Raw genomic sequence first — 27,824 nt, forward strand, 5'->3', positions numbered from 1 at the left:
AGATACTACAGCTACAAAATATTCTTCTCCAGTTGCAGTAACAATCTGTGTGCTTTAGAGTCAGCCATTCAGCAATTACCCTCAGCACACAAGACTCCTTGAAAACAGCTTTCAGAGTGAGGTCCTCTTGTGAACACCAGTAACTTTCAGACCCATGATGCGTGTGTGTGTGTGTGTGGGGGGTGGGGGGGGGGGGAATACCAGTCTTTAGACCAGGAGGTCTTGGCTTGAACCTTGACTTCAGTTTCAGCATCTGAATATAAGTAAGTACACTGGGAGTTTCCAGGTGTGGACAGCAGACTTCTTAATCTCTCAGCCCTTGGTTTTATAAGTAACCTGCGAGAAGTCACACAGTTGAAAGTTCAAAGCACACTGCTCAGTCCCTTCTTGGGGCTATGTTTCCACTATTCAGGTAACACACACTCTGGTCTCTGGAAAAACCCTTGGATTTTTTAATCAGTTGTTCCTTACATCTTCTTTGTATTGACTAAATGTTTATGCAATTAAAAAACAGTTGTCAACCCTGGCCAGTATGGCTTAGTTGGTTGAGCATCATTCCATGCAGTGAAAGGTCTCTGGTTCAATTCCTGATCAGGGCCCATGCCCAGGTTACGGGCTCAATTAATGTTTCTCTCTCACATCGATAGTCTCTCTCTCTCTAAAAATCAATCAATCAATAAATATATATTTTAAAAACAAAACAAAAAAAGAACAGCTGTCAGTTTGTATTATATAGGCTATTGTCAACCTTTAGAAACTACAGGTAGGATTATAACAACCTAATATGAGGCTCATCCATTGTTCATGCTAACAAATGAAATGTAGGGAACACATACTATTTATCACACAGTACAGTACATTATGTATTTTCACGGAGGTTGTTCTTATTTCATTCAAACAACCCTATAATCCATGAATTAAGAGTATGAATCTTGGGCAAGTAACTTAATTCCACATTGGCTTCTTTGTCTGTAAATGGGAGGGTAAGAGTAAAGGCGGGGGGAGGGGGTAATACTTTTGCATAATACCCATTACATAGTAGGTACTCAAATGCCTTACTTGTCCTTCAATTTTTTTTAGTTGATTAACAAACTGAGAGTCAAAGAAATCCAATAAAAACCCTACATTCATGTATCTAATAACTCACAAACACTTTCCAGAACTGTCCAACCAAAAAGACCTTCTTATTGGGGATGGGAAATGATTCAAAACCATTGTGGCTTTTAGTTAACACAGAGCTATGTATTTCCACAGAAATGAGGCACTGACTATGTCTAGCCTGATTCCAAGAGGTGCTGTATATCTGAATTTCACAACATAACCAACCCTTAACTTAATATTCAAAAATGCGGTTTTGGAGTTAAATGAATTTTCTAGTTAGCTCACAACCTTTTTGGCTTCCACTTACCTAAATTTTTTTAAATTCCTTTTCCTATTTGTCATTGAACATGAACTTTATGACAACACATGTCACACAGCCTTAGGACCACCATTATGAGCCTTATTTTTCATTCGTTCACTCTCCTGTGTGTGATATACTTTTCTAGATGGGGCCCATTTTTCTAACTTGACAGTACTGTGAATACCAAGGTGTAAAATCAGCTGAAACTACGCTGGCACTGCACAGAGCATATACTGAGTTAAATATAGATTCATGAGATGAGTTTATTTTGCTTCCTCCTTAAAAGAGGAAGCCTGGATTAAGCAATGAGATATGTTCTATTCACATATCAGATTAGAGAGGATGAAAAATTTGCAGTTACCCAGAGTGTCAAAGAAGGGGGCTTTCCTACACTATTGGTGAGAATGCTAAACTGCCACAACAGTGTGGGAAGGCAAACTGGCAACACATATTGACTTAAAATGCACCTACCTTTTAATTAAACAATTCCACTTCTAGAAATTGATCCTAGAGAGATATATTTTCAGATTTATATAAGTATAAACATCTTCATCTATAATAGCAAAAACTGGAAACAACCTTAAAGTCCATTTTATTAGGAAGGGCCTAGTTACATAAATGTTGATACAGCCATACCATAGAATACTATACAACACTGAAAAAGGAAGGCAGGGAAAGTAGGTCTGTATATGCTTATATAGAAACATGTCCATAATACACTAAGTTAAGTTTGTAAAACTCAAGTTAAAAAATGGTCTCCATACATAAAGATCTCATTTCTCTATTAAGCGTTGTATATGAATACCCATCCATCCACATGTTTATATGTTTATTTATACACAGAGGAAGAGTTTAGAAGGGGGTACAGGTGAACTGTTTATATCATCAATACTTCGGAGATTTTTGTTTTGTTTTAAAACTGCATGTATTACAATTATAATAAAAAAATAAGCTTTAAAAGGAAGTCAGCAAGGAAAAAAGGCATAGGAGGAAGGAATACAAGTGGGTTTCCCTGTATTTCTAATTGAATTCTCTATTCCCATCAGTGTACATGAAATTGGTCACCAAATACTTTGCATTGAGCTAAAGTGTCAGTCTAGGACAGCGGTTCTCAACCTTCCTAATGCCGCGACCCTTCAATACAGTTCCTCATGTTGTGGTGACCCCCAACCATAAAATTATTTTCATTGCTACTTCATAACTGTAATTTTGCTACTGTTATAAATCGTAATGTAAATATCTGATATGCAGGATGTATTTTCATTGTTACAAATTGAACATAATTAAAGCATAGTGATTAATCACAAAAACAATATGTAATTATATATGTGTTTTCCGATGGTCTTAGGCGACCCCTGTGAAAGGGTCGTTGGACCCCCAAAGGGTCGCGACCCACAGGTTGGCGACCCACAGGTTGAGAACCGCTGGTCTAGGACTTAAAGCCATTTTCGGTTGGTAGTTAAAGGGCAGAGAGGATTGAGCATGTAGCCTTTCTTTCTGATGCTTCTGCTGGGAACCTTCATTTGGCTTCCTTTTTTTGCAGAGATAAACAGAGGAACTAAAACTCTGCATCCCGCCCTTAAATTACTACAAACTTTATAGAAGTAGCTGAAGTTAACTAGAATAGCTATCTGGTTGTGGCACGGTTGACTCTGATTCTCCCAAGTACTCTTGGAAACTGGCAATTAGGTGAATGATTTGCTTGGGATGGCTGAGTGGGCCTCAAAACATGCACACACGCCCAGAAATTGTTACATTAGTAAAAGAGTAACTGCCTATGTCTACTAAATTATCTTTAAAATAAGGATATTCTTTAAAGACTGATTTGGTCATTATATGGATGAAATTAGTTAAAACACTCCCACTAAATAAGGTGAATAAATGCTTGTTGCTATTATTTATGACAACAATGATTAGTGATGCCTAACTGTTTTTCTGGGCTTTTTCCTCAGTGAACTTCAAGTCTACGTGAGAAAATAAAATGACTTGATGTCAAAACAAGTAGAATATAAGGCAATACAGATATTTGCATAAAATCTATTTATTTAGATTTTAAATGCTAACACTTTCAGAGAAGAGACAATTTTACATTAGGGTAGCCAATGCCACCAGGGTAAGAACGATGTTTGAGTTGTTCACCAATAACCCCCTCCTAATTAGTATCCTGCCTGTCAAAATAAATTTTTGTTGAATAATGAATGGTGGCTTGCCTTGACCAAGCAATGAGACATCATTAGGAATTGAGTAGGTGGAGAAAAAGGAAAGAAAACAGGAGCTTTCTAGGAAGAAGGAAAGAAATGGAGGTCTGAGATGCCTCATATAAGAAGTAGCAGATGACGACCTGGTTAGATATTGTGTGACAGACAATTCATAGAGGAACTTGAATGCCAGCACTAAGGAATATGATTCAAACAGGAACACATGAATCCTTAATAATAGTAGTGGCATTTTGACAAAAATATTTTAAGAAATCTGATATTAGTATCTAAATGAAAAGGAATGAGAAATCAGTGACATGAAAATAACTTAAATATTCCAGATCTCAAGATTGCAGTCTACCATAACACATATAGTATATGTTGATGAGGGTACTGTTCTTAGAGCTCTCATCACCCCCCTTCATTCATCCTACACCAGTTTTTCCCATTTTCAGACCATTCTCCACCCTATGCCAAAGCCATGCTCTTACCCCACTCCCAAATAAAGCCTTCCAATGGCTCCATAATGCTAGTTAACATGGCAAACAAGACCCTCCATCTAGTCTCTGCTTGACTCTTCAGCCTCATGCCCAAGCAAACCCATACTTCCACCAATATGTTCCAGGGATGTCTTCAGCAGGCCTTGGTTATGTGCCTTCACATGTGGCTACCGTCTTCCCTGTTGCCCTCTTCCTACACATAGCCCACCAACGCCACCATCAAGCAATCTATTCATCTTTCAGTCTCAGCCCCTCAGGAAATTTTCCCTGACCTCCTCAAGTCTAGTTTAGGCGGGTTCCCATATGCTCCCACAGCACCCAGTGCCTCCTCCATCAGAGGGTCTGCTTCCTACATGAGAGCCAGTCTGACTATGTGTTACACACACAATTAGCACAGTGGCTGGTACATAGTGGTATCAAATGGAAGAGCAAAATCCCGACTAAGATGAGAATAGACTTAGAGGAAATTGGAATGAAAGTGAAACTTCAAAAGAATAAGTAGCTAAACCTTGGTGATTCAGTGTATGGAAGGGGAAGTTCTCGCATTGTATGTCCACTTTCCTGCTTTCTGGCTATGGTTTGCATGCTTGGCCAGCCTATGGCATTCTGATTCATGGTTTGAAGAATCAAATTAAAAGCAAGGTATGCTTCCAAAAGAAAAGTCTTCACAATACACAAACACAGTTTACTAACATTCCATCTTTTTATAACCTTCTTTGAAAAAAATAGTCTTATTCCTTATTACAGTATCACACCCCTTACCCTGATACCGAATGCTTTTCTAAGAGAACATAGAAAAGCCTGAAGTACTTGTTCAACTTATAATCAAAGTCAAGAATGTCATGCAAATGAATCTTATTCCAAAGAATTGTGTCAACAGAAGGAGTGAAGGGGAGAGGAATAAAGTCCTGTTTATTAATATTCCCACACTGGATGGAGCACTATGGGAGAATTTTTAATAGTAACCTTCTCCTTGCCCTGTAACAATAAGATAATATCAATTCAAACAATACAGAGCTAGTGGGTCGAAAAAATTATATTTCAACCAATATTTTTCTAGAGACCAGAAGTAGTACTAATGGGTAGAACCTATAAAGAAATGTTTCAAATGAATGTAGAAGAAAAGATAGTTTAGAATTAGAGTTTCCAATAATGAATAACCAGTGTTATGGTATGTCCCAATCCTGGAAGTTTTCAAGCAAAATCTAGATTATTGCACTAGTAGAGTGACACATGCGAGCTGTATTCTAGTCACTAAGTGCTTTATATAGATCATCTACTGCAATTTTCTCCATAACCTTATGGAATTATTTATTATCCTTATATTACATAAAAGAAAATGAAAACTTAGACTACCCGAATACATTAACAGCTACCACATTCTGGTCCAATCCACTATCATCTCTGGCCTGAATTACTATATTTACCTTCTAACCCAGCCGTGGGCAAACTACGGCCCGCGGGCTGGATCCGGCCCGTTTGAAATGAATAAAACTATTGAAAAAAAAGACCGTACCCTTTGAAATGAATAAAACTATTGAAAAAAAAGACTGCACCCTTTTATGTAATGATGTTTACTTTGAATTTATATTAGTTCGCACAAACACTCCATCCATGCTTTTGTTCCGGCCCTCCGGTCCAGTTTAAGAACCCATTGTGGCCCTCGAGTCAAAAAGTTTTCTCACCCCAGTCTCCTTGCTTTCACCCTTTTCCCCTTGGTTCATTGGCTATGCAGCAGTCAGGGTGTTGTGATGGTTAATTTTAGATGTCACCCTGACCAAGGCATAGGGTATCCAGATATTTGGTTTCACATTATTTCTAGTTATGTCTGTGAGGGTGTTTCCAGATGAGATTAGCACTTGAATCAACAGGCTGAGTAAAGCAGATTTCCCCCAACTCATGTAAGTGGGCCTCACCCAATCACCTGAGGATACGAATAGAACAAAAAGGCAGAGGAAGGGAGAAGAGAGTTCACTCTCTCTGCCTGGCTGCATGAGCTGGGACACCGTTCTTCTCCTGCCTTCAGACTGGAACTTACACCCGTGGTTCTCTCTCTGAGGCCATAGGACTCAGATGGGAACTGTACCATGAGTTCTCCTGAGTCTCCAATTGCAGACAGCAGACTGTGAGGCCTCAACTCCATAACTGTGACCCAATTCCTTTATGTATATCTCTACTGGAAATACATATCCTATTGAATCTGTTTCTCTGGAGAATCCATACTAATACAGTGATCCACTTAAAGCAATGTGAGATCATGTCACTCTGTGGGTCAAAACTCTCCAAAGGCTTCTGTTCTCACATCAAACTAAAGCCCGAATCCTCGCCATGGCCCACAAGGTCCTACACTCCAACACCACTACTTCTCTGATTTCATCTCCTATTGCTATCCATGTCCCCCCTCCCCAAACACACACACACTCATTCACACTGGCCTCTTTGCTGTATCTGAACACTGAGCACACTCTCAGCTTAGGACCACCCACTGCTCCCCGCTGCCTAAAACTCTCTGCTCCCAGATATCTATACAGCTTACTCTCCATGTCTTTCAGGTCTTTGCTTAAATCATACCTTGTGAGTGAGACTTCCCTGACCATCTAACATAAAGTGGAAACCCCCTCTCCTATAGCACTCCTTATACCCCTCCCTCATTTTTTCTTTAGAGCACACTTTTGTCTGACTTCTGTATTTACTTGTTAATATCTGTGCCTTGCGCCAAAATTTGAGCTATCTAAAAACCAGGCCTTGATCCAATTGTTCACCACTATATCTTAACCTTTACAACTATACACTGCCCGATAAATATTTGTTGACTACATGAAGCCAGGCAACCAGATTTGAGACCCATTCTCTTAAATGCCAAACCATACTGGCATCCAGAAAAACACCTTCTTTCACTAGGAGGGTGGGGAGACTAGAAGGCTCCTTCCAAATCTAGAACTGTGACGCAATGACAAAGTCACTGGCCTTGACAGCAGGGTTTTCTTTTGCTGCTCCTTCCTCTCTTACCACATTTTACCACTTTCCTTGAATAAGTGGTAAGCATTAGGCATGGATGAGATCATAGGTCCAGGAAGCCAGCTCCTCCTTGAGTCATCTCTAATCCACTTCTCATGCTGTTATAATATGCTCCTGTTTCTCAAATGTTATCTGACCTACAGCAGCTCAATCATCAATAAAAAAATATAGAGTCTAAATTTGTATTTTAAACCAGTGACTCAACTAATAAACAAAAGCTATCATAACATTATATTAAAACTTTTAACAAGTATGATCATTGGTTAATAAAAGTATATAGGTTTCAAGGGTACAATTCAATAATACATCATCTGTATATTGTATTGTGTGTTTACCACTCCAAGTGAATAAATTTAATTAAAAAAACAAGTATGATGAGTGATTATAATGAAGTCATTTATACATAAACAAAGAGAAAGATAAATTCACTGACTCAATGTTAAACACCCAAGAAGAGCACAAGGGTAACCTTGCAAGCCAGTATATTTTAGTACCAGAAGCCAACAGAATAGAGGGCTTTGAACTGGCAGAATTCACTTCTGTCCACTTAATAGTACTAGAAGACATAGAAATGAAGACAGCTGGAGAATATTAAAGCTTCAGGCAAGATTGGCAGGTCACATGACCAGAAGAGGAGACAAAAACTTGTTCTGTGACATTGCAGGAGTAAAATGCTTCATTATTTTCTGCAGTTGCAGGGAGTTATCAATAAAACACACACAAACACAATGATACTAGAAAAAAAATATTAAGCCAACAAGAAATTATATTATATTTCTATTGGGGGTATACAGCTCTTAAATAAATGGTAGCTTGAGACCTATTCCATCCAAATCTTTTACATCCATCAGAAATGTGCTCATCCATTCACTTTCAAAATTATATTGATTTTTCCTGTAAATCTTGCTTCAAGATCTTCAGTTAAAATGCACAACCATTAGTCTCTCTTTGGACAAATCCAACAGAGAAACTTCTCTCTATCTTAATTGATAGCGTGTGGGTATTTCAGAATAGTATTAAGGTTGAAATCACCTATATAACTTCCTTTTTATAAAAGTCTAATGAGGAAGCCAGACAAGTTTTTGTAGGATTTTCTTTCTCTAAAACATTTTGAGCCCAGCTGGTGTGGCTCAGTGGTTGAGCATTGACCTATGAACCAGGAGGTCATGGTTGGATTCCCAGTCAGGGCACATGATCGGGTTGCAGGTTCCATCCCCAGTAGGGGGCGTGCAGGAAGCAGCTGATCAATGATTCTTTCTCATCATTGATGTTTCTGTCTCTCCCTCTCCCTTCCTCACTGAAGTCAATAAAAATATATTTTTAAAAAACATTTTGGGATGCCCTGGCTGGTTTGGCTCAGTGGATAGAGCGTCGGCCTGCAGACTGAAGGGTCCCAGGTTCGATTCCGGTCAAGGGCATGTACCTTGGTTGCGGGCGCATCCCCAGTGGGGGGCGTGCAGGAGGCAGCTGATCGATGTTTCTCTCTTATCGATGTTTCTAACTCTCTATTCCTCTCTCTTCCTCTCTGTAAAAATCAATAAAATATATATTTTAAAAAAAAAACATTTTGGAAAACAGCACAGTCTAGTATCCTGATGAAACATAGAAAAGAAAATAATAACAAAGCCATTTACTAGGGGCTTGGCACTGTGCGAGTTGCTTTACTGGAATTCTTATTTGATGTCTCCTACAACACTCTGAGATCAGTATTATCGTCGCCTACCTCTTTCCATCCTACAGGTGACAAAACTAAGGTTCAGAAAAGCCAGAGATTTTACCTAAAGTCACACCCCATTAAATGACCAAGCCTGAACTTGAGCCGGGGTGTTCCTAGCTCTGTATCTGCACTTTAATCCCCATGCTGCACGGGGAGAGAAGATGGAGGGGGAAACAGAAAAGTGGCATTCCTTTCTCCTAAAACAGATCAGAGTCCAGAAAGGAACCATTACAGGTTCTCTGCTTCACCTGAAAGTTACCAACCATGTCGGTGCACAGGTATGCACATGGACACACAAATATATACGTGCACGTGCACACACAGGCACATACTGCTAATCTTCCCAAACCGAAATGTCTCCCAGGCCATACGTGGGCTTTGCTTAAAGGTCACCCAACAGGCCCAAAGGAAAAGAAGGGCTTAGTCTGAAAACTTTTATATTTCCTCTCACTTTTTTAGACATTGGAAAATCCATTTGGCTCAGAGAAATGAATAGTAAAAGGAGTTCTAACTACTTCGAGCCAACAAAACGTAATGGAAAAAAGGCGAGAATATGGCTGGACTTTATTTTCTTTTTGCTCAGCACATCCTGTCTCTAATCTGAAAGGTAAATAGGCCATGCCCAACATACCAACTCTTTTCAGGTGAAATTATCTAGGTTATAAAAACAAGCAACAACTGTGTTTTCATTATTCTTTAATTCGTGGCTGACGAAAATAGCTTCCAAAATAAATCAAAAAGGCAAATATTGCTCACAAGGGAGCAAACCCACAAATATGCCCTCCTTTGATAATTGACTTTTGTGAATATTTCTTCTTTCACTTGAATTATAATTGTGTGATGTTATCTGAAAAAGTGTGCTGTAGATGCCAGAAGAGGAATTTTTTGAATTTTCATTTTTGGGTTATTTAAATCCACAGGGGTGAGAAAGAGTGTGTGTGTGTTGTGTGTGAGAGAGAACAGAGAGAAAGAGAGAGATGTTTTTGCATATCATTAGTTAGTACACTAACATACCTCAGAAATTACAAAAACCTTCAATCATAAAAACAAGTAATTTTGCAACACCTCTCTCCATAACTCCCAAATATCAATTTCTTTGGCTCCATAATACACCTATGCCCGGTAACTTCAGTCATGCTAGTGAGAGCTACACCCATTTTTGTCCTGTAAATTCAGCTTCTCGCGTTTTATACTACACTTTCTTCTGTATATTAATGCTGAGCAAACAGTTTAACAAAAACCATCTTCACAAATAGAACATGGTAAGTTTCCTTTAAAAAGAAACTCGATATATTGATGGATTATTTAAATGTTTGTCACATTCCTTTCTCAAGATGTCATTTAAATCAAGAATAATTCGAAGCAGCATTCTTCAGAGCTCTAGTGGTAGGGAAGTTAATAGGTGTTCCACTAAAAAAGGTGGTATGATCACATGGTAATGCTTTGGAAGAAGTTAAACAGGGTCCCCTTGCTTTCCTCTTAACCACAAGATTTCAGAGCCTCTAAAATGCAAATATACAGTAGGTCCCTCCAAGAGAGGTGTAGAACACATACCATTTTCCAAGTTAATTTGAGTATGAAACACTTTCTTCAAGAAGCACCTCTGTTTCACAGAGCTGGAGGTCCATGGAACACACGGGTTAGGGATGCCTGTTTAAAGGCCAGATCTCCCTAAAGAAAGGGAGTGAGCTGGCTGGCATCCAGTGGTCAAGTCAGACACTCCACATCTGTCCGTTCTGCACTCCCAGAGCACACTGATCTTGGAAACAGAAAGAATTTAACCTCACAATAAATGTCCAGGGATACATCTTAGGGAAAACAGGAGTAGGATAGAATATATAAAGAGCTTGATTAAATCTATGAAAATATATAAGTATAATCCCAAATCTAGCAGGAGGACCATTATATTCAGGCATTCCCCTGATGAGGGGGACAGAGGGGCTCACTTAGCAAAACCTTTTTAAATACATGGTCTTTCTCAGCCAGTATTTGGGAGATGTCATCCAATCATATTTAGAGTTGGGAATTAGTAGTAGATGGCATACTAAAAAACTCACAAATGTCTTTTCAGCCCTGAAAATACTAAACACATTTGATAACTTTAATTTGAATGCAAATTAATATCTGGGAGGATTAGGCACATTTTAAAATATTTTTTTAAAAAAGAAAAGCTCCAACAATAAAAACTTGTAGTATTTCAGGTGGGTTTGGCATCAATTGCAAATTTACAGACTCTAATGTAGTCAAATACATGCAGCTTACAATTTCAGCAGATCATAGGAAACGGGGTATCAGGAAGTCAGGCAAGGTTAATGTTTATAGGTACAAAAAGTTCCGAAGTTGGAGGGATACCAAAAATACCAAGCCACTGACTTTCTGCTTTTGAGCACTCCCCAACAATAAGGAAGTGTGAGCCTAGATGACATAATCTAACTGCACTAACTCCTACCTCTGAATTGCTGAAGGAGAAATGAGAAGTGGTTGTGTTGTTCTTATCTGGGAACTAAGGCCTACTGAAACAATATGTCCATGCCAGCTTCTGGTGAATATGGCATAACAACCTTTGCTTGTTTATGCTTTACCGAATGTTGATATACAATCTCGAAAGCCGCACTATTACATCTCACAGCAAAAACTGAATTCCACGTCCTGCTTTTAAACATCAGCAGTACTTGGTCAAAATTTTCCATCCTGCCTTGAACCAAATGTTGCTTCTGACTCATTTGTTTCAAGGATTAGCAAGGGTCTGAAACATATGTGAAAAAGTCAGAGAAGTAATCATTCTGAGGCACAGCATTCAGAAACAAAGCAAGACCAAAGGAAACTAAATCTGCCCTGAGATGACAAGGTCATTTCCTCACTTCCTATAAAGCAATGCTCACTGACAAGATCAGAGAGAACCAGCACAAACATCACTTAGTCAGGCCTTCTCCTGCCCCTACCAGAACTGTAACATCCCCTCACCCTGCACTCCTCACCTCCTGCTCAAATTTTTTTTCTAAGTCCTTATCACCCAATACTGTAACTTACCTATTCATTATGTTTATTGTTTATTGTACATCTTCCTTTGACAAGAGCAAGGATCAATGCCAGGTTTTGGTTCTTTAACTGATAAATCCTGGTGCCTAGAAGAATTCCTGGCATACAGGATGCTGCTCACTAAATTTTTGTTGAATAGATGAACAAACAAATACCATTCTTAGCCATCTTTGGATTCTAGAGTTCAAAACATAAGAAAAGGATTTCAGTACCTTTCCTTTTTACTAAAAGTCAGGCTGAGGCTTCTTCTTCCTACCGTAATCCTCAATTTAAAAAAATATATATTTTTTAAGAAAATTAATATGAACTAGTTTGAAAATGTGCCTTGTTGATTACATTAACAAAGAAATGTGGAATAAATTTTATTTTACTATAACTTGTCTGTTGAAAAAAAAGAATGCTTAGTAAACATTAATAATAAACATGCCTCTTTTAAAATGATTCTACTTCCTAAATGATTCCTTTCTTTTATTTCCCTTGATTATACCACAGATCACTGTAACTAACCAATTCAATTCCCTTCACAAGCCAGGGCATTAAACCTTCATTTGTTGGGTGATTACTGTATTGTCTGTATAATAAATATTAACAGCCTGACCATACAAGGCCTACCAAAGCAAAGATAAAGGTAAATACTAACTTTAGGCATCAGACCCTCCCCTGTGCCATGCTGAGATGCCAGCACGCTTCTCATCTGACTCTTCACCAACCCATCCTTAGTTTGAAAGTACAGTTAATTCAAAAACATACAGGAGACAGACACGTACATAAATGGAGGAAAGAGCATCTATTTCTGGACCTATGAACACAGGCCCAGAGTAGCTATATCTTACTACTTTTTCATGAAAAATTTATAAAATTTGTTGTTTTAAATTTCCCAATCAAAAAAAAAAAAAAAAAAAAAGAGTATTGAGGCCAGACGTGGTCCATGGGTATCAGGTTTATCAGGTTTGCAATCTCTTGTTAAAGCCTCAGCTTGGAGGTCACTGCTACCCAGAAGCCCCTCCACACACCCTGCCCCAGGGGGTGAGATGGCATGTTACCTTCAACCATCCCTGCTCTCACCAGACTCTAGCAGGGTTCCTTCAACGTGTCCGTCTTCCCTGTGGAAAGTATCTTACTCATTTTTATATTCCTAACATTCAGCAGAGTGGCTGGCACACAGCAGAAACTCAAAAAAATATTTGAATAAATGAAAATTTGAGTAAACCACCTGGGCTCATACTTCTAATAGTCACTTGGAACTCATCAGTCTGTTTCCTAGCTTTATACCTTAACCAACCAACCTTCGGGGAAACGTACAATAAAGGTCATGGGCATTGATACCAAGTGTCAGACTGAAAGTCCATGCCTGGACTTTTATAGCATTTCTCTATTATGATAAACCGCCTTTGGCAAATTGTGAAAATAGAAAGAAAGAAAAAAGGAGTAGATATGACAAAGTAAAAGAGTGCATACCATGTGCTTTGTAGGAGATGCTCAAGCAAGTATATGAAAGAAAATTCAGTAAATTACTACCTGATTTCTCCATCATTCAAAATACCCCATGAGCTTCTTACGGATGATAGTTAGCTGAGGCATGTTAAAAATGCCTCTATTTTGTTTCTTAGCCAGAACTCTAAGAACAGAAAAACTCTGTCTACTCAACAAATAATTAAATTTCACACATATATACTAAAAAACAGCAAATACAGAATTTACCATTCAAGGTACTATTTGGAAACAGATCCAAATGTGGAGTTGCTCTCCAAAGTAGGACCATATTGTAGCAATCCTGGCTTCTCAGTAAGCCACAGAAATGCATCCTATAACTTTACAGTTCTTCCCTTTGCATATCCTCAGGATGAAAGCATCAAGGAAAACTTACAGCTGTGCAAAAGATGCACTGGCATTCCTGGAGTGTGGTCATCTTGTCCAAAGACTGTTCACACAGGCAGAGTTTGCAAGTGACAAGAGGAGCCAGAGCCAGGTCTCCAGGCGTCGGGTTTTCGGCAGTCATGGTGAGATAATGCAGCCTACCAACTGAGCCCATCAGCCTGTCGTCCGCCTCTTCAGTCTCCTCAAATCCCTGCAGAAAGGTGCAAAGCAGAAAATATATCCATGGATACAGCTTTGTTTAACCAACACATTTGGGCACCAATAAGCAAATCTTCACCCTCAATGCTCTCTAAGCCCACAGGGAATACATTTCTGAGGACCATGGGCTAGAAAGCTTGCCACCTTGGCAAGGTGTTCCTGAAGTCCTGAAATGTAAGGTGACCTCACGGTCCTGACTCCCATCATGTAAACTATAGGAATTACTAGTAAATGACCACTCTAAGCAAATACTCCATTTAGGAGTCACATCATTACAATCAATTCAATAGATTCCAAAAACACTTAAAAGTAGAATGTCACCCAAAAAGTTAAACAAAGAATTACCATATGATCCAGCAATTCTGCTTCTAGGTGTAAACCCAAAAGAACTGAAAAAGGGAACTCAAACAGATACTTGCACACATATGTTCACAGCAGCATTTTTCACATTAGCTAAAAGGTGGAAATAATCCAAATGTCCATCAATAAATGAATGGAAAAACCAAATATGATCCTATATAATAAAAGTCTAACATGCTAAGTGTCTGGTCGTCCATTCAACCAATCAAAGCATAATATGATAATGATATGCTAAGGCCGCTCAACCGCTCGCTATGACATGCACTGACCACCAGAGGGCAGAGAGTCGACTGATCGACCAGTCGCTATGATGTTCACTGACCACCAGGGGGTAGATGCTCTGACTGGTAGGTTAGCTTGCTGCTGGGGTCTGGCCAATTGGGACTGAGCGAGACAGGCCAGACACACCCTGGAGCCCTCCCACAGTCCCTCCCCAGCTGGCCAACCTCCTGCATCCCTCTCTGGGCTCTATCATGCAACAGTGGGGTCCCTCAGCCTGGCCTTCACCCTCTTGCAATCCAGGACCCCTCGGGGATGTCAGAGAGCTGGTTCCAGCCCAAACCCACAGGCCAGGCCAAGGGGCCCCACTGGTGCACGAATTCGTGCACCGGGCCTCTAGTATAAACATAAAATGGAATATTATTCAGTCTTGAAAAGCACTGAAATTCTGACACATGAATGTACTTTGAAGACATTATGCTAAGTGAAATTAGACAGAGACAAAGGGCAAATATTATATGACTCCATTTATATGAAGTACCTAAAACAGTCAAATTCATAGAAATAGAAAGTAGAATGGTGGTTACCAAGAACTGGGGGAGGAAGAAGTAGAGAGCTATTATTAAGTGAGTACAGAGTTTCTGTCTGTTTAGGATGGTAAAAAAAAGTTCTGGAGATGGAGAGTGTGATGGTTGCACAACACTGTAAATATACTTAATGCCATTATATGATATACTTAAAATGGTTGAAATGGTAACTCTTATGTTATGTATATTTTACTCTAATAAAAAAATTTCAATAAGGTGTTAGTATTTAGTTGTGTTTCTTCATGTGCAATATTTCATTTATTCTTTTGCAACCATGAATGACTATTTCCTTCATTTTATAGATGAATTAAGGTCCTAAGAAGTTAAGTATCTGTCAAAGTCCTCAGAGCTTGTATATGGCAGAGCAAAACTCAAACTTACACCTCTGAGACCAAGCCCAGTGCCTGGTCCATTATACCAGAGCTGCCTCACAAGTGAATAGTATGTGGTGGAATGGAGGAGGGAGAGAGAGAAGTAAAAAGGGGGAGGGAAGGAGGAAGAGAAAGAGAGAGACGTAAAGTTCATGACTACAGCTATCAGAAGTTCACTGAAATTGTACAAAAACAAAATTTGTCTTCACACATAGCATAAGTATAGGAAATGATACTTCTACACTGAAAAGTAAGAGATAACTAAAGCCCTTCCACTAGATTGTTTTTATTCAGAATATCTTTTAAAGCGGTAAAATAACTGTGAAAAATAATCTTCCTGCACATTCATGTTTATATCATATCGAGAAATTTCATGTTCTGATTAAATAAAAGCAAAACTCTAAATTTCTTACTATTTTAACAGAGTACAGCCAATTATAATAAACTAGAGGCCCAGTGCACAGATTTGTACACATTGAAAGGAAATTAATTAGAGGGTGGCCAGTGGGGTGGGACTGGGCGAGACAGGCCAGATACACCCTGGAGCCAACCTCCCGCATCCCTCCCCAGCTGGCTGCACCTGGGGCAGTGCCAGGGCTCGAAGGATATCTGCGGAGTGAGTGGGGTCCCTCCGGTAGGTGGGGTCCCTCAGCCTGGCCTTCGGGGCCGAAACCGGCAGTCTGACATCCCCCAAAGGATCCCAAAATGTGAGAGAGCACTCTGCAAAGTTGCTGTCACTCTGCAGCTCCTTCATTGAACGTCTGCCCCTGGTGTCAGTACGTGTCATAGCTACCATTCGAAGCATCTGCCCCCTGGTGGTCATTGCATGTCATAGCTACCAGTCAGACGGTTGAATTGTTAGGCTTTTATATATATATATATATATATATATAGAGAGAGAGAGAGAGAGAGAGAGAGAGAGAGAGAGAGAGAGAGAGATTCTGCCATAGAAATAATTATAAATACACTCTCCCGTATGAGAACCAGTCCTTTTCTTCCCAACTTTTTGGCAAAACAAATTACATGTTCAGCATTTACTACATAGCACTACGGTGCCTGATGTCTCAATGTATAGGTATAAAATACTAAAACAATGGAAGGGAAAACAAATTGGATCAGTTGGAAAGACATAATCTATGATATCTAACTGCACTGACTTTCTTAATGTCAAACCAGAAATAGTTAACAATGACTAACTCTACTACTCAAGGTTTTCCCCCTACTCCCTGAGTGGCAATAGATGCCTTGATTAAAAATAAACAGGATGCTAATTAATGATTGGGAAAGACCCAATAAGGTTCAGGACACAATGTTCTTATTAGATTAACTATGAATGAGTTATCATCTAAGAGCAAATAAAATACAAAACAACCTGAATATCAAATTCAGGACTTTGAAGTTTAAAAAAAATCTCTTTAGGGTCAATTAGGGGTTAAAATGAATGATGTTACCTCTTCCCAGTCTATGCTTAGAAAACTATAACCCATTTGTTTCCCCAATACTCCCCACAGCACACAGAGCTCATGAGTCTCCCTCAACTGCTGTTTTCTCATCTCTGTTTCCCTAACACTGTTTACACAAAATATTCTGAATTATCTTCCTCCCAATAAAGGACAAATCCCAAGTCAAACAACAAGAAATCTAGCCTGTAAATACTTCCTGAGGGGAAGATGGGAAATGGCACAGGCCAGAACCATCCCACGCCACAATGTCAATTACACTTCTTCGCCATCTGAGGAAAGCTGTTGTGAAGAGATAAGTCCTGTTGTTTCAACCTAACAAGAGATCAAGGTATCCTTCAAGAAAATCAATTTCTCAGTCTCAATCTACATTATTTTTAAGAAGGATACCTTAAACAGGCCAAATTTGTAATGTTCTCAAAAAACAAAGACATAATTGAATACTTTTGAGAAGGTATAGCTCAGAAATAGTTTTCTTTGGAAGGCAGAACTAGAAATTATGTTAATCGAGGCCATTTGAAACATAATCTTGTTTTTTACTATATACTAAAGTTGTTACTCCTTACTTTGTGAGTTACAAGCCTATAGCATAAAATCAGTTATAAAAATATAAATATATCCATCATCTCCAAAAGTTGCCTCCTACCCTCTTTATTTATCATTAGTGTGTGTGTATGTGTGTGTGTGTGTGTGTGTGTGTGTGTGCGTGTGATGAGAACACAGAACATCAGATCTACTCCTTTCACTAATTTTTCAGTATATAATACAGTATTCTTAAATACAGGCATCATGATGTTCCACAGGTGTATTCTTATCTCCAAACTCATCAAGTTGCATACATTAATATGTATAGCTTTTTGTCTGTCAATCAGACCTCAATAAAATGGTTTAATATATATATAAATTTAAAAAATACTTTTATACATAAAAATATTTTTGACATAAAAACTTTTTATAGAGACATGTTTTGTTTAAAAATAAGAAGAAAGGGGAAGGGCTGGGCAGGGCAGGGCAGGGCAGGGAAGGGAAGGGGAGGGAAGGGAAGGGAAGGGAAGAACTTTGAAACATTCCAATCTGGGCAGTACCTGTGACTCAGTGAGAGAGAAGACAGAATCACACATTTCATCTTTTTGAGATGAGAACAATCCAAAATAATTCTTCAAAAAGAAGTGATTTATTTTACTGTGTACAATAACACCAATTCCCTAAAGTGGTAGCTTTCAAATGTCGTTAAAACGTTGGAATTTTATGAAAACAAAATCATAAGTAAACCATCACTGTATAAAAGAGATAATGTAGGCGCATGCTGGTTGCAGCAATGCTGGGAGGCCAGGCCAGGTCCCTTTGACCTTTCCCTCAGGAGCCCCCAGGCACCATCGCAGAAGCTAAAAGCTTCACCATACAGTTTGAAAAACAGACTTTTGGTTTTCACTCTGGGTAAAACCAATAGAGAATATGTTAAAAATGAATGACACATGGTGGGTACTTCATAAAAAAAAAGAGTATCAAATAAGAAACCCTTTCACCATTGATTTATTAGAAAGCAAGCGCTTCAAGCAATAATCAGGAGAATCCTAATTTCTCTAATGAATTATTAGAGAGCACTTGAGATGTTTGAGAATGGCTGGCTAAACAGTTTACTTGTGTTTCTTCATTTACTGGTATGTCCTGTTGGATTTATCAGTCTCCACAACAGGAAACCACCAATAGTAGAAACTCACCAGTAGTAGAAACACTACTATGAAATGGCATGAGATTCAGAGGAGGTGCCCACAGGAAGACTGGCAACACACTCACAATCCCTCCTGACCCTTTCATTCGACCACATGCTCATAGGTACACTGACAATGCACCACTGCCCTCCGGTTTGCAAAAGTCTTCCTTCTAGAGAGCCCATAACTCATTCTTGTTCAACTTATTTTGCTTCATACTTCACGTTTTACCTACAATAAGAAAGTCACTTGAATGTTCTATTCTCCTGCTTGATTTAAAACAGTAACTTTTATAATTATTTTTACCATTATTACTAATGTGATTGAACCTCTTACTGGGTATGACAGACCCAATGAAAAAAAGAATTTCAGCAGAGAAAGAAGGGGAGGGGAGGGGAGGGGAGGGGAGGGGAGGGGAGGGGAGGGGAGGGGAGGGGAGGGGAGGGGAGGGGAGGGGAGGGGAGGGGAGGGGAGGGGAGGGGAGGGGAGGGGGAAAGATGACAGCTGCCTTCAGGTTAAAACTTTCTGAAATCAATGGTAGGATTGGGGTGAGTGGTCAGAAGTGGTAAAATTATCACTTGCTTAACTGTAACTAATCACCGAATAGGATAAAGGCTGGGGTGTGCATAGAAGGAAAACCACCCTAAAGCATCTGGTTTTGCACTAAATTTCCAGGCAAGGGGAGACAGCACTTCCATCCATTCTATGAGTGTCTCTTGCTCTAACAGTGTTCATTGTATGAGCAGCAATACTATCTTGTGGAAAGAACAGGAAAGCCACTTTTTCCCTCATGTATTTTCATTGGAATTGCCAAAGAAAGGAATACTTCAGAAGCGGTGTTGGGAGCATAGGATGTATAAGAAATTTGCCTGAAAAAGCAACCTGCTCCAAAAATGCAAAGAATGGGAGAGTCAACATTTAAAGCATTTTTAACTAATGTATTTATGCCTGTATAACCACCTAAAATCATAGTAGTTATTCCATTGCACAAAAAAATAATTGCAAAGGATAATGTTTTACTAGGATACTTATCTAGTTATCTAGGAAATTTTAAAATATGTTTTTATTGATTTTAGAGAGAGAGGAAGGAAGAGGGAGAAAGGAAGAGAGAGAAACATTGATTAGCTACCACCTGCATGTCGCCTACTGGGGATCAAGCCCACAACCCATGCATGTGCTTGGGACCACACACAACCAACTGAGTCACACCAGCCAGGGCTAGTTATTTAGGAATTTTTACACCCTTCTGCAAAACTTTAAAACTTAGATAAATTGGCAAAGCATGATTAAAGAGACTAAGAGAAATAGAAAGCTACCAAAATGAAACAACTAGATCAGCAGTTCTCAACCTGTGGGTCGCGACTCCTTTGGGGGTCGAATGACCCTTTCATAGGGGTCGCCTAAGACCATCGGAAAACACATATATAATTACATATTGTTTTTGTAATTAATCACTATGCTTTAATTATGTTCAATTTGTAACAATGAAATTGGGGGTCACCACAACATGAGGAACTGTATTAAAGGGTGGCGGCATTAGGAAGGTTGAGAACCACTGAACTAGATATTACTGATGTAACAGAATATTAATGTATGTAAAAATCCAGTAGATCTGTGCTCAAATCTTATTTCTAGGCTATGCTATGAAAGCCTAAGAGTTATTCAAAAACAAGGGACAAAACAGAAAGGGAGATACACAAATGCTCTAAAAAAATGTGTACATGCTCATGCAAGACTGAGTCAACCCTGTGAGGTAGCTGGAATAAAATATATGAATGCATGCCTATAAGAGGGAGCTAACAAAGGGAAGTGTTTTCAGGAAGGATAGGTGGTGGGAAAGTACAGCTAAAGAGTTGCCTTCTATCATGAGATTCTCAGGAAGCCAATATTCTAATAGAGCAAAAAGAGAAAGCAATCTAAAGACCTTGTTAGGAAAGCTCTCCCAATACCAACTAAAAATGACATGCCAGGCAACCAGCTTCCACTCAACACAATCTGAAAATCAGCATTGTATTCACCTTGGCGCTTCTGCCCAATACAGTGATTTATTTAGCTGCTGATTTATGTTCTTAATAGAAGCTATTGGTGACTCAAAAACTCACTAATAGAGTGCAGACATTCATCAGCCATTTGCTGAAGTGCTACCCTAAATACAATCTGGAATGGAGGGTAGACCAGCTGGCTGGTAGAGTAGCCAGGGCTATAAGCAGTATTGATATTAAGTGAGACAAGGATTTATGATGACCTCCATAGTGGCCAGTGTTATGGTTCTACCCCTGGCTTACATCTTTGACCCACTCTCTGCTTATTCAAGGACCAGATGAACCAGTGCACATCCAATAATATCAGAAAAACAGTTCTAGTATGTGCCCTGAAAGGGCAAGAACAAAAGGGGACATAGCCTCACTAGTAGCTACAGAAATGCAATTATTCAAGTATATTTTATATCTATTTAATTATTTTTTAAAAGAATAATGCTCAAGGCCAATGAGTAGATATATGGCATCACACAGAAGACACTTCATCATTATTTAACAAAAAAAATAGACCAGAAATTATTCTCTAGACTAAACAAACCCAAGAAATGCTTAATTCTTAGATGTGATAGAAGTAAATATTCACCTACTTAGGCTTTGGGAGGTAGCAGCATTGTTGAGAAACACTGTTTATCACCATGCCTCATGCGATAGGAGGGAAATTCTGTTCTCTTCCCCACTGTTTCTAAACTTCATTTAGAGGAAATTAAAAACTAAAAAATACTTCAGTCTTTAATTCATTAGTTTTAACATCTTTGTCTCATCAGTTTTCAGGATGGCAATAAGATTTCACTTTGTAACTTGAAGAGCATTATCTTCTAAAATGGAACTGATATGATAATATATCTCTATTAACTTGTTTTGTGTGTGGAAAGGACAGACACTCCATTAGGATAAGCATCTTAAATATTAGCAAAACCTGTTTTCTAGACCAGCAGTTGCCAATGGGTGGTCCACAGACCACTGGTGGTCCATGAGGTCAAAAAGGTTGGCGACCACTGTTCTAGACAGTCACTTTGCTATTTCAAATCAGGGTATAAATAAAGTCTGTTACAGCCATTTTAATAAGATTTAATTTTTCCAGCTTTATTGAGATATAATATATATATATCTATAAAAGGCTAATATGCAAAGTGTCCCCTTGGGAGTTCAACCAGGAGACCGGGAGTTTGATTGCCTGTTATGACGTGCGCTGACCACCAGAGGGCAGCGCTGAAATGAAGGAGACCCTGGCCAGCAGCCAGCAGCCAGCAGCCAGCAGCCAGGGAAGGAAGGCCCCAGCCGGCAACTGGAAGGCTCCAATCGGCCCTGATCACTGGCCAGGCCTGGGGACCCTACCATGCAAGAATTTCGTGTACCAGGCCTCTAGTTGATACATAACATTGTGTAATTTGAAGATGTGCAATGTAATGATTTAATATCTCTATTTTGTGAAATGACTACCATAATAACATTAGTTAACACATCTGTCATCACATACCATTACAATTTTTTAATGGTGAGAATAATAAGATCCAATTTTTTCCCCTACAAAATATACAGGTGAAATATGTGGAAAGAGAGATGAGATCATGGGCAACAAAGAGCATGACATTGTGATAAACTAACTCTAAACCCTGTAAAGTACAGAGCATCTGAGATGTCAAGTATTAACAACGACAAAAATGCTGATCCTTTTTCGGAAAAGCACATTTCTTTTTTCTTGCCTTCTTTTCATGTTCTTATTATCACTACAGAGTAAGGCCCAAGAGGAGGAAATCTGTTCTGAGCTTTCCTAACAATAAAAACATATCAAAGAAGGTGGGAATGAATTTGAGAATCACAGGTCAATGATATTTTTGGCATTGCAACTTTATATTCATGGTGGGCGCTCCCTCCCTGACACCATGTGCCCTGCCTGCCCCTTTTTCAATCCATGGCTCCCTGGCCGCCCACAATTATTCATACAGCCCTGCTGAATGATTTTCTTCCCCCTGCCTGGCATAACAACAAAGCTCAGGAGCAGGAAGGAATGCCGCTTCAAGGCAGGTCAGACAGTGATGTAATTAACAGATCAAGGAGAAGTGTTATTTCAGGCAGGCCCATAGAGCAAGAGAAGGGTTGACGTCTTGGGTCATGACATTACCAGCAAATTACAGTCACCACAGCACAAATCTCTAAATCAATTTTTTTTTTCTCCAAGTGAATAAAAGCATATGTAAATATTAACCTCTCCTATGAAAGTTGCATATAGAAATTTTAATTAGAAAGAAATTTTAAACAAGTTTGAAAAAGGAATCTCCTCCATCCCACACTAAGTAAAGTGCAGGGTGTGTATTTTTTTTATGTCTTTGCCAAATAGGTTTCTTAAGGAACCAATAATACAGGAAATAAAGTCAACCCACAAAGAACTGAATTCCATAGATGTTAGGTGCTGGGGACAGAGAGGTGATTAAACCCACTCCCCACTTATAAAGAGTAAGCCAGTTGAGGAGGTTGTCAACAGTTAGTTTTATGTAATCAAACAGAGGACAATTTGTGGGTTTAGTGCTTCAGCCACAAGTCCAGCAGAGAGAGAAATGAGATGTCTTATTCTATCTTTCCAAAAAAGACAAAAATGCAGTTGACTAAAGGTCTAGGACTCAAACTCATGATTACAGAGGAATTAGAGACCAATGAGACATGGCTTTACAAGTATGTTCTTTAATAGACACTACAAGTCATGTGATCAGGTGGTTCTAGCCATAAATAAGAGAAGTGCATCTCACTTAGGTTGTTGTGCTTTCAGTTCATGAAGGGATCTGATCGTACATGAGAAGTTTCTCATTCCGTGTTGCAAAAGCATCAGCTACTTTTACTCTCTTTAATGTATTGCTTTCCATTTTTAAATAACTACTACAGTATGACTCATTGGATTTAGAAGTAATAATTGACCAAGTAAATAGCAAATGCCAAAGTTAATGAAAATAAAAGTTAGGCCCTGGCCAGTTCGGCTCTGTGGATAGAGCATCGGCCTGTGGACCAAAGGGTCCTGAATTTGATTCCAGTCAAGGGCACATGCCTGGGTTGCAGGCTCAGTCCCCAGTGGGGGGTGTGCAAGAGGCAGCCAAGCAATGATTCTCTCATCATTGATGTTTCTATCTCTCTCTCACTCTCCTTTCCTCTCTGAAATCAATAAAAATATATTTTAAAAAAACTAAAGTAAAAGTTAGTACAAGACTCCCCCACATATGCCTAAAAATGAAAAAAAAAGAAAAGAAAAATAATTAAATAAATGTTGTTTTGACTCTTCAAATGGCTGAATGCTCAGGTGATATCAGAGAAACCATGGTTGAGATGACAAACATCAAAGTATTTTTCATGCTCAGGTAAAACAACATGAATTAAGAACTACCACTCTAGTTCAAAGTCACTTCCAAGCTTATGTGACTTCCTTCAGGCCAGAGGCCATCTTACACATCTTTATATCCTCAGCACCTAGCATACACCTGGCAAACAGTAGGCACTCAATACTACAGTAGATAAGTGTTCTGAATGTACATGGGAGAAAGAAAATATTAAAGGCCTGGTTCTCATCTCTGTTCACTCCCAGCAATTCAAACACTGAAAATATTGACAATTTACTGTAGCTAAGGAACTTCTGTCTATTAAGGCAGGCATCCCTGAAAGAAAGTCTGAGCACTCAGGAGCAGTGACTGCAGACACCTACTCAGCACAGCCCAGAGTGGAAAGCGTGACTTGCCGGGCAGCTTGGCCCCTTTCCCATCTCCAAAATAATCAATTGCACAAAGTAAGTTTAGCCCCAAAACCATTTGGACTTTGTCTCTCCATCAGCATCTGGGTTCAGCATGATTCCTGACCTCTACTTCAAACTGGAGATTTCAAACACTGCACACCTCACTTAACAAGAAAGTAATGTCATTAGGCAAGGCCAGGGGCAACACACAAGCCAGAATTAGTAGAAACACTACATAGAAATGATTCTGGTCTCCTTCGAAATGTTTCTAAACATCTAAAATACTGAAACTACTTTTCAGGAAGAAAAAATGTAAATATGCTTTCTCAGATTAAATGTATTCATATTATTAGAGAGAAAGCAAGTTTCCAGGAAGCTAAATGTAGACCTATAAAGACAAAATAAGCTTTTTTTCCTTTCCAGATAGAGCATAACTTCTCTCTCTGCTGTAGAGTTTGACTGAGAAAACTTGGTCATAACCTGGGAGACCCAATAACTAATTTTTTTTTAAGACAGGTCTTAAACTGACCTAGTTTGGAAGCCTGAATGCCTTTAAATTGCCAATGAACTGAAACCATTCATGAGAATGAGGCTTTTGAATGCTGAGAATGTTCTTGGGGCTCAGCACAGAGATATTTGGCATAGATGACTGTAAATATTTGTAAAACTCTGAGTTTAGACAGTGTTTGACCACATTTAAGCCTCACTTCCAGCACAGTAGTAGTGTAGGAGCAAGTTATCTAGGGTGATTGGTTTGGGGGACTTTTTGGTTGAGTTTATTTGTTTGTTTTAAATAAAAAGCCAAGCAACCCAATTCAGCAACTCAATACTTTTTTACATTCTCTATACAAGTTTGCCGTTTCCATTAGTCAGAGGCTACTTTTTAAAACAGGTTTCTTTTTTTTTTTTCCTTTCCTATTGTTCGCAGTTTATGCCACTACAAAGACTAAAATACCAGTCACAGGTGTGCAAGAGGAAGGAGGAGTTGGGAGAAAATGTGGCCTTGGATTTCCTAATACAATTCTCTCCAAATGGCTTTGTGGGTCTGCTATAGCTATCATTCTTTTCCTCCCTCCCCGCCCCCTTCTCCTCATGAAGACAGGGTTGGGAAGGGAGGACAGAGTAAAGAGAAGGAGGAACCAGCAGAGGAATCTGAGGTGAAAAGCACCGGGGGTCAAGAGGCTCATCGCAGTGAAAGCTGCAGCAGCCTAATACTCTCATTAGCCAGCAACTCAGTGAAGACTGGCTGGGTTTCTTCTTCCTCTTACCCACACCCTAAAAACTGAGTCATCTCAAAGTTCATTTATTTTGCTTCTGCTTAGACACCCCCAATCTGCTGCTTCAGACATGTTAGATACGTTTTTCTTTAATTCATACCTGGCTAGATTCAAATACACATCCAGAAGTGCCAAGTTAGAGAAGCAGGAGAGAGTCCTGTTAGGAGCCCCAGCTAATGTTTTGATAAGATCCATGTGCGGCAGAAAGGAGAAAGTGAGTGACTACAGTGGATGCATGAAAGGAGAGAACATTTTCCCCGAAAGAATTCATTTCTGAGAGATCTGAATGTAAGAAGTACAGGCATCAGGAGTAGACTTACAGCCGAATCACTGAAACTCACAACAAAAGCAAAAGGTACCCTGGAAAGGGTAAGCTAAAATACCTTTTCTCTGCTGAAGCAGCAGGAGCCAGTTTCATTTTAACTTAAATTTGAGCACAGCAGTATAAGATCGGAGTTTCGCTTTGTTTTATCAGCAACTACCTGACAAAACAATCTGCATAATGTATGGCCAAGAACCCATAGATAATATAACAGCTTGTTTATCTGTGTGTGTCAACATATTGCTGTGCATTTCCAAGTAACAGAAGATAAACAGCTGAGGCAATGCCAACTTTTGGTCTCCCTTTAAGACATGGGGAGGTTTGATCTAACCTTGAATTTTCCAATGCATTCGGTGGACTGTTTTAGTAGAAATTAAACTAGCTTCTTTTTACCTTTACAAAGACATCTATTTTTAAAAGTTAACAGGTGTTTAAAGGCATTCAGAGTGAATTCAATTCTGTATGGTTGACGCACGAGACCCAGGACATAACGCTAAAACCCATGGTATCATAGTTTCTTGCCCTTTTTCCTTTTCTTAGTCCAACACCCCCCGGGTCTTGGAATGCCTGCAGCTTTGGAAAAGCCAGCTAGACCTACCTGGCCGAAGAGCTCCAGTCCTCAGCCGCCGGGCTTCTCGGCAGCCTCCAGCTCGCACACCCGCACACCCGGGAAGAGGAGCCGTTTCGTTCTCTACCTCGTCCTCCCGGCTCTGCAGCTGACAGCTTTGCGCTCTGCAGGGCTGTAGCAGCACTGGGCTCCCGGACCTGCCGGGCCGCGGAGGAGGACCTATCACCAAGCGCCTCCTGCCTCGGGAGCTGCTGCGGTGCCCGGGAGCCTTGCAGAGCGTGGGGCGCAGCTCGCCAGCAACAGCAGCAGCGCCAGGAGCCGGGCGTTTATTTATACAGGAAGCTCAGGCGCGGCACTTCCTACTTCCCATCCGAGCCGCACTTCAACTGCAGGTGATGGTCTTAACCCTGTCCGAACCGCCCCCGAGCTGCGGAGCAACCCCGTCTCCCGCCGCAGGCTCAGCTAGACAGGACCTCCCTCCTGTCTTCTGGGCCGGCCGCCGCGGAGACCCAGAGCAGGGCGCCCGCAGCAGCCCCTAGTGTCCTTTATCCCGCCGGCCCTGCCACCTTTGGCCTCCAGAGCTTGCTGCTTCTCTGCTGCATTGGGCCCTCCGCGGGCACCTTTGTCTCCCTCCTTCCCAGCTCTTTAAATGTTTTTCTCCTACTTCCAACAGCCCAGACCGGCCTTCCCACCTTGCTGGAAAACTGTTTTTAGAAATACTTTCCATGCCCATCTCATCAAATATACCTTGTACCTAGTTATTAAAATAGTGTTGACTATATTCCCTAAGCCAGTGATGGCGAGCCTATGACACGTGTGTCAGAGGTGACACGCGAACTCATTTTTTTGGTTGATTTTTCTTTGTGAAATGGCATTTAAATATATAAAATAAATATCAAAAATATAAGTCATTGTTTTACTATGGTTGCAAATATCAAAAAATGTCTATATGTGACACGGCACCAGGGTTAAGTTAGGGTTTTTCAAAATCCTGACACGCCGAGCTCAAAAGGTTCGCCATCACTGCCTAAGCTGTGCTTTACATCCCCATGACTGTTCTGTGACAGTCAATTTGTACCCCTAAGCCCTTCACCTTTTTCACCCATCCCCTCCCCCAACCACCTCCCATCTGGCAACCTTAAACATGTTCCTTGCATCTGAGTCTGTTTCTGTTTTGCTTGTTCGCTTAGTTTGTTTTCTAGATTCAATGTTTGATAGATATGTATTTATTGCCATTTTATTGTTCA

The 27,824-nt window shown here is 39.8% G+C and overlaps 1 protein-coding gene across 7 annotated transcripts in view; it reads right to left on the minus strand.

Moving 5' to 3' along the window:
- Positions 1-26,925, minus strand: part of RNF144B (ring finger protein 144B) — a 131,897-nt gene extending 104,972 nt beyond the window's left edge. Inside the window, exons 1-3 of one of the 7 annotated variants that reach the window (XM_036347797.1) lie at positions 13,742-13,881; positions 11,866-12,051; positions 10,390-10,589 (exon numbers count right to left, since the gene is read on the minus strand). In XM_036347797.1, coding sequence (XP_036203690.1) covers positions 10,390-10,392 — 3 coding nt within the window. In that variant the 5' untranslated portion in view covers positions 10,393-10,589; positions 11,866-12,051; positions 13,742-13,881. Of the gene's footprint in view, positions 1-10,389; positions 10,595-11,865; positions 12,052-13,741; positions 13,943-26,607 lie in introns of those variants that run through there. The other 6 variants (XM_036347793.1, XM_036347796.1, XM_036347798.1 and 3 more) reach the window with 6 other exon arrangements.
- Positions 26,926-27,824: the final 899 nt, after the last annotated feature.

Source organism: Myotis myotis, unplaced genomic scaffold (assembly GCF_014108235.1).
Source record: "Myotis myotis isolate mMyoMyo1 unplaced genomic scaffold, mMyoMyo1.p scaffold_m19_p_2, whole genome shotgun sequence".
Lineage (NCBI taxonomy): Eukaryota > Metazoa > Chordata > Mammalia > Chiroptera > Vespertilionidae > Myotis > Myotis myotis.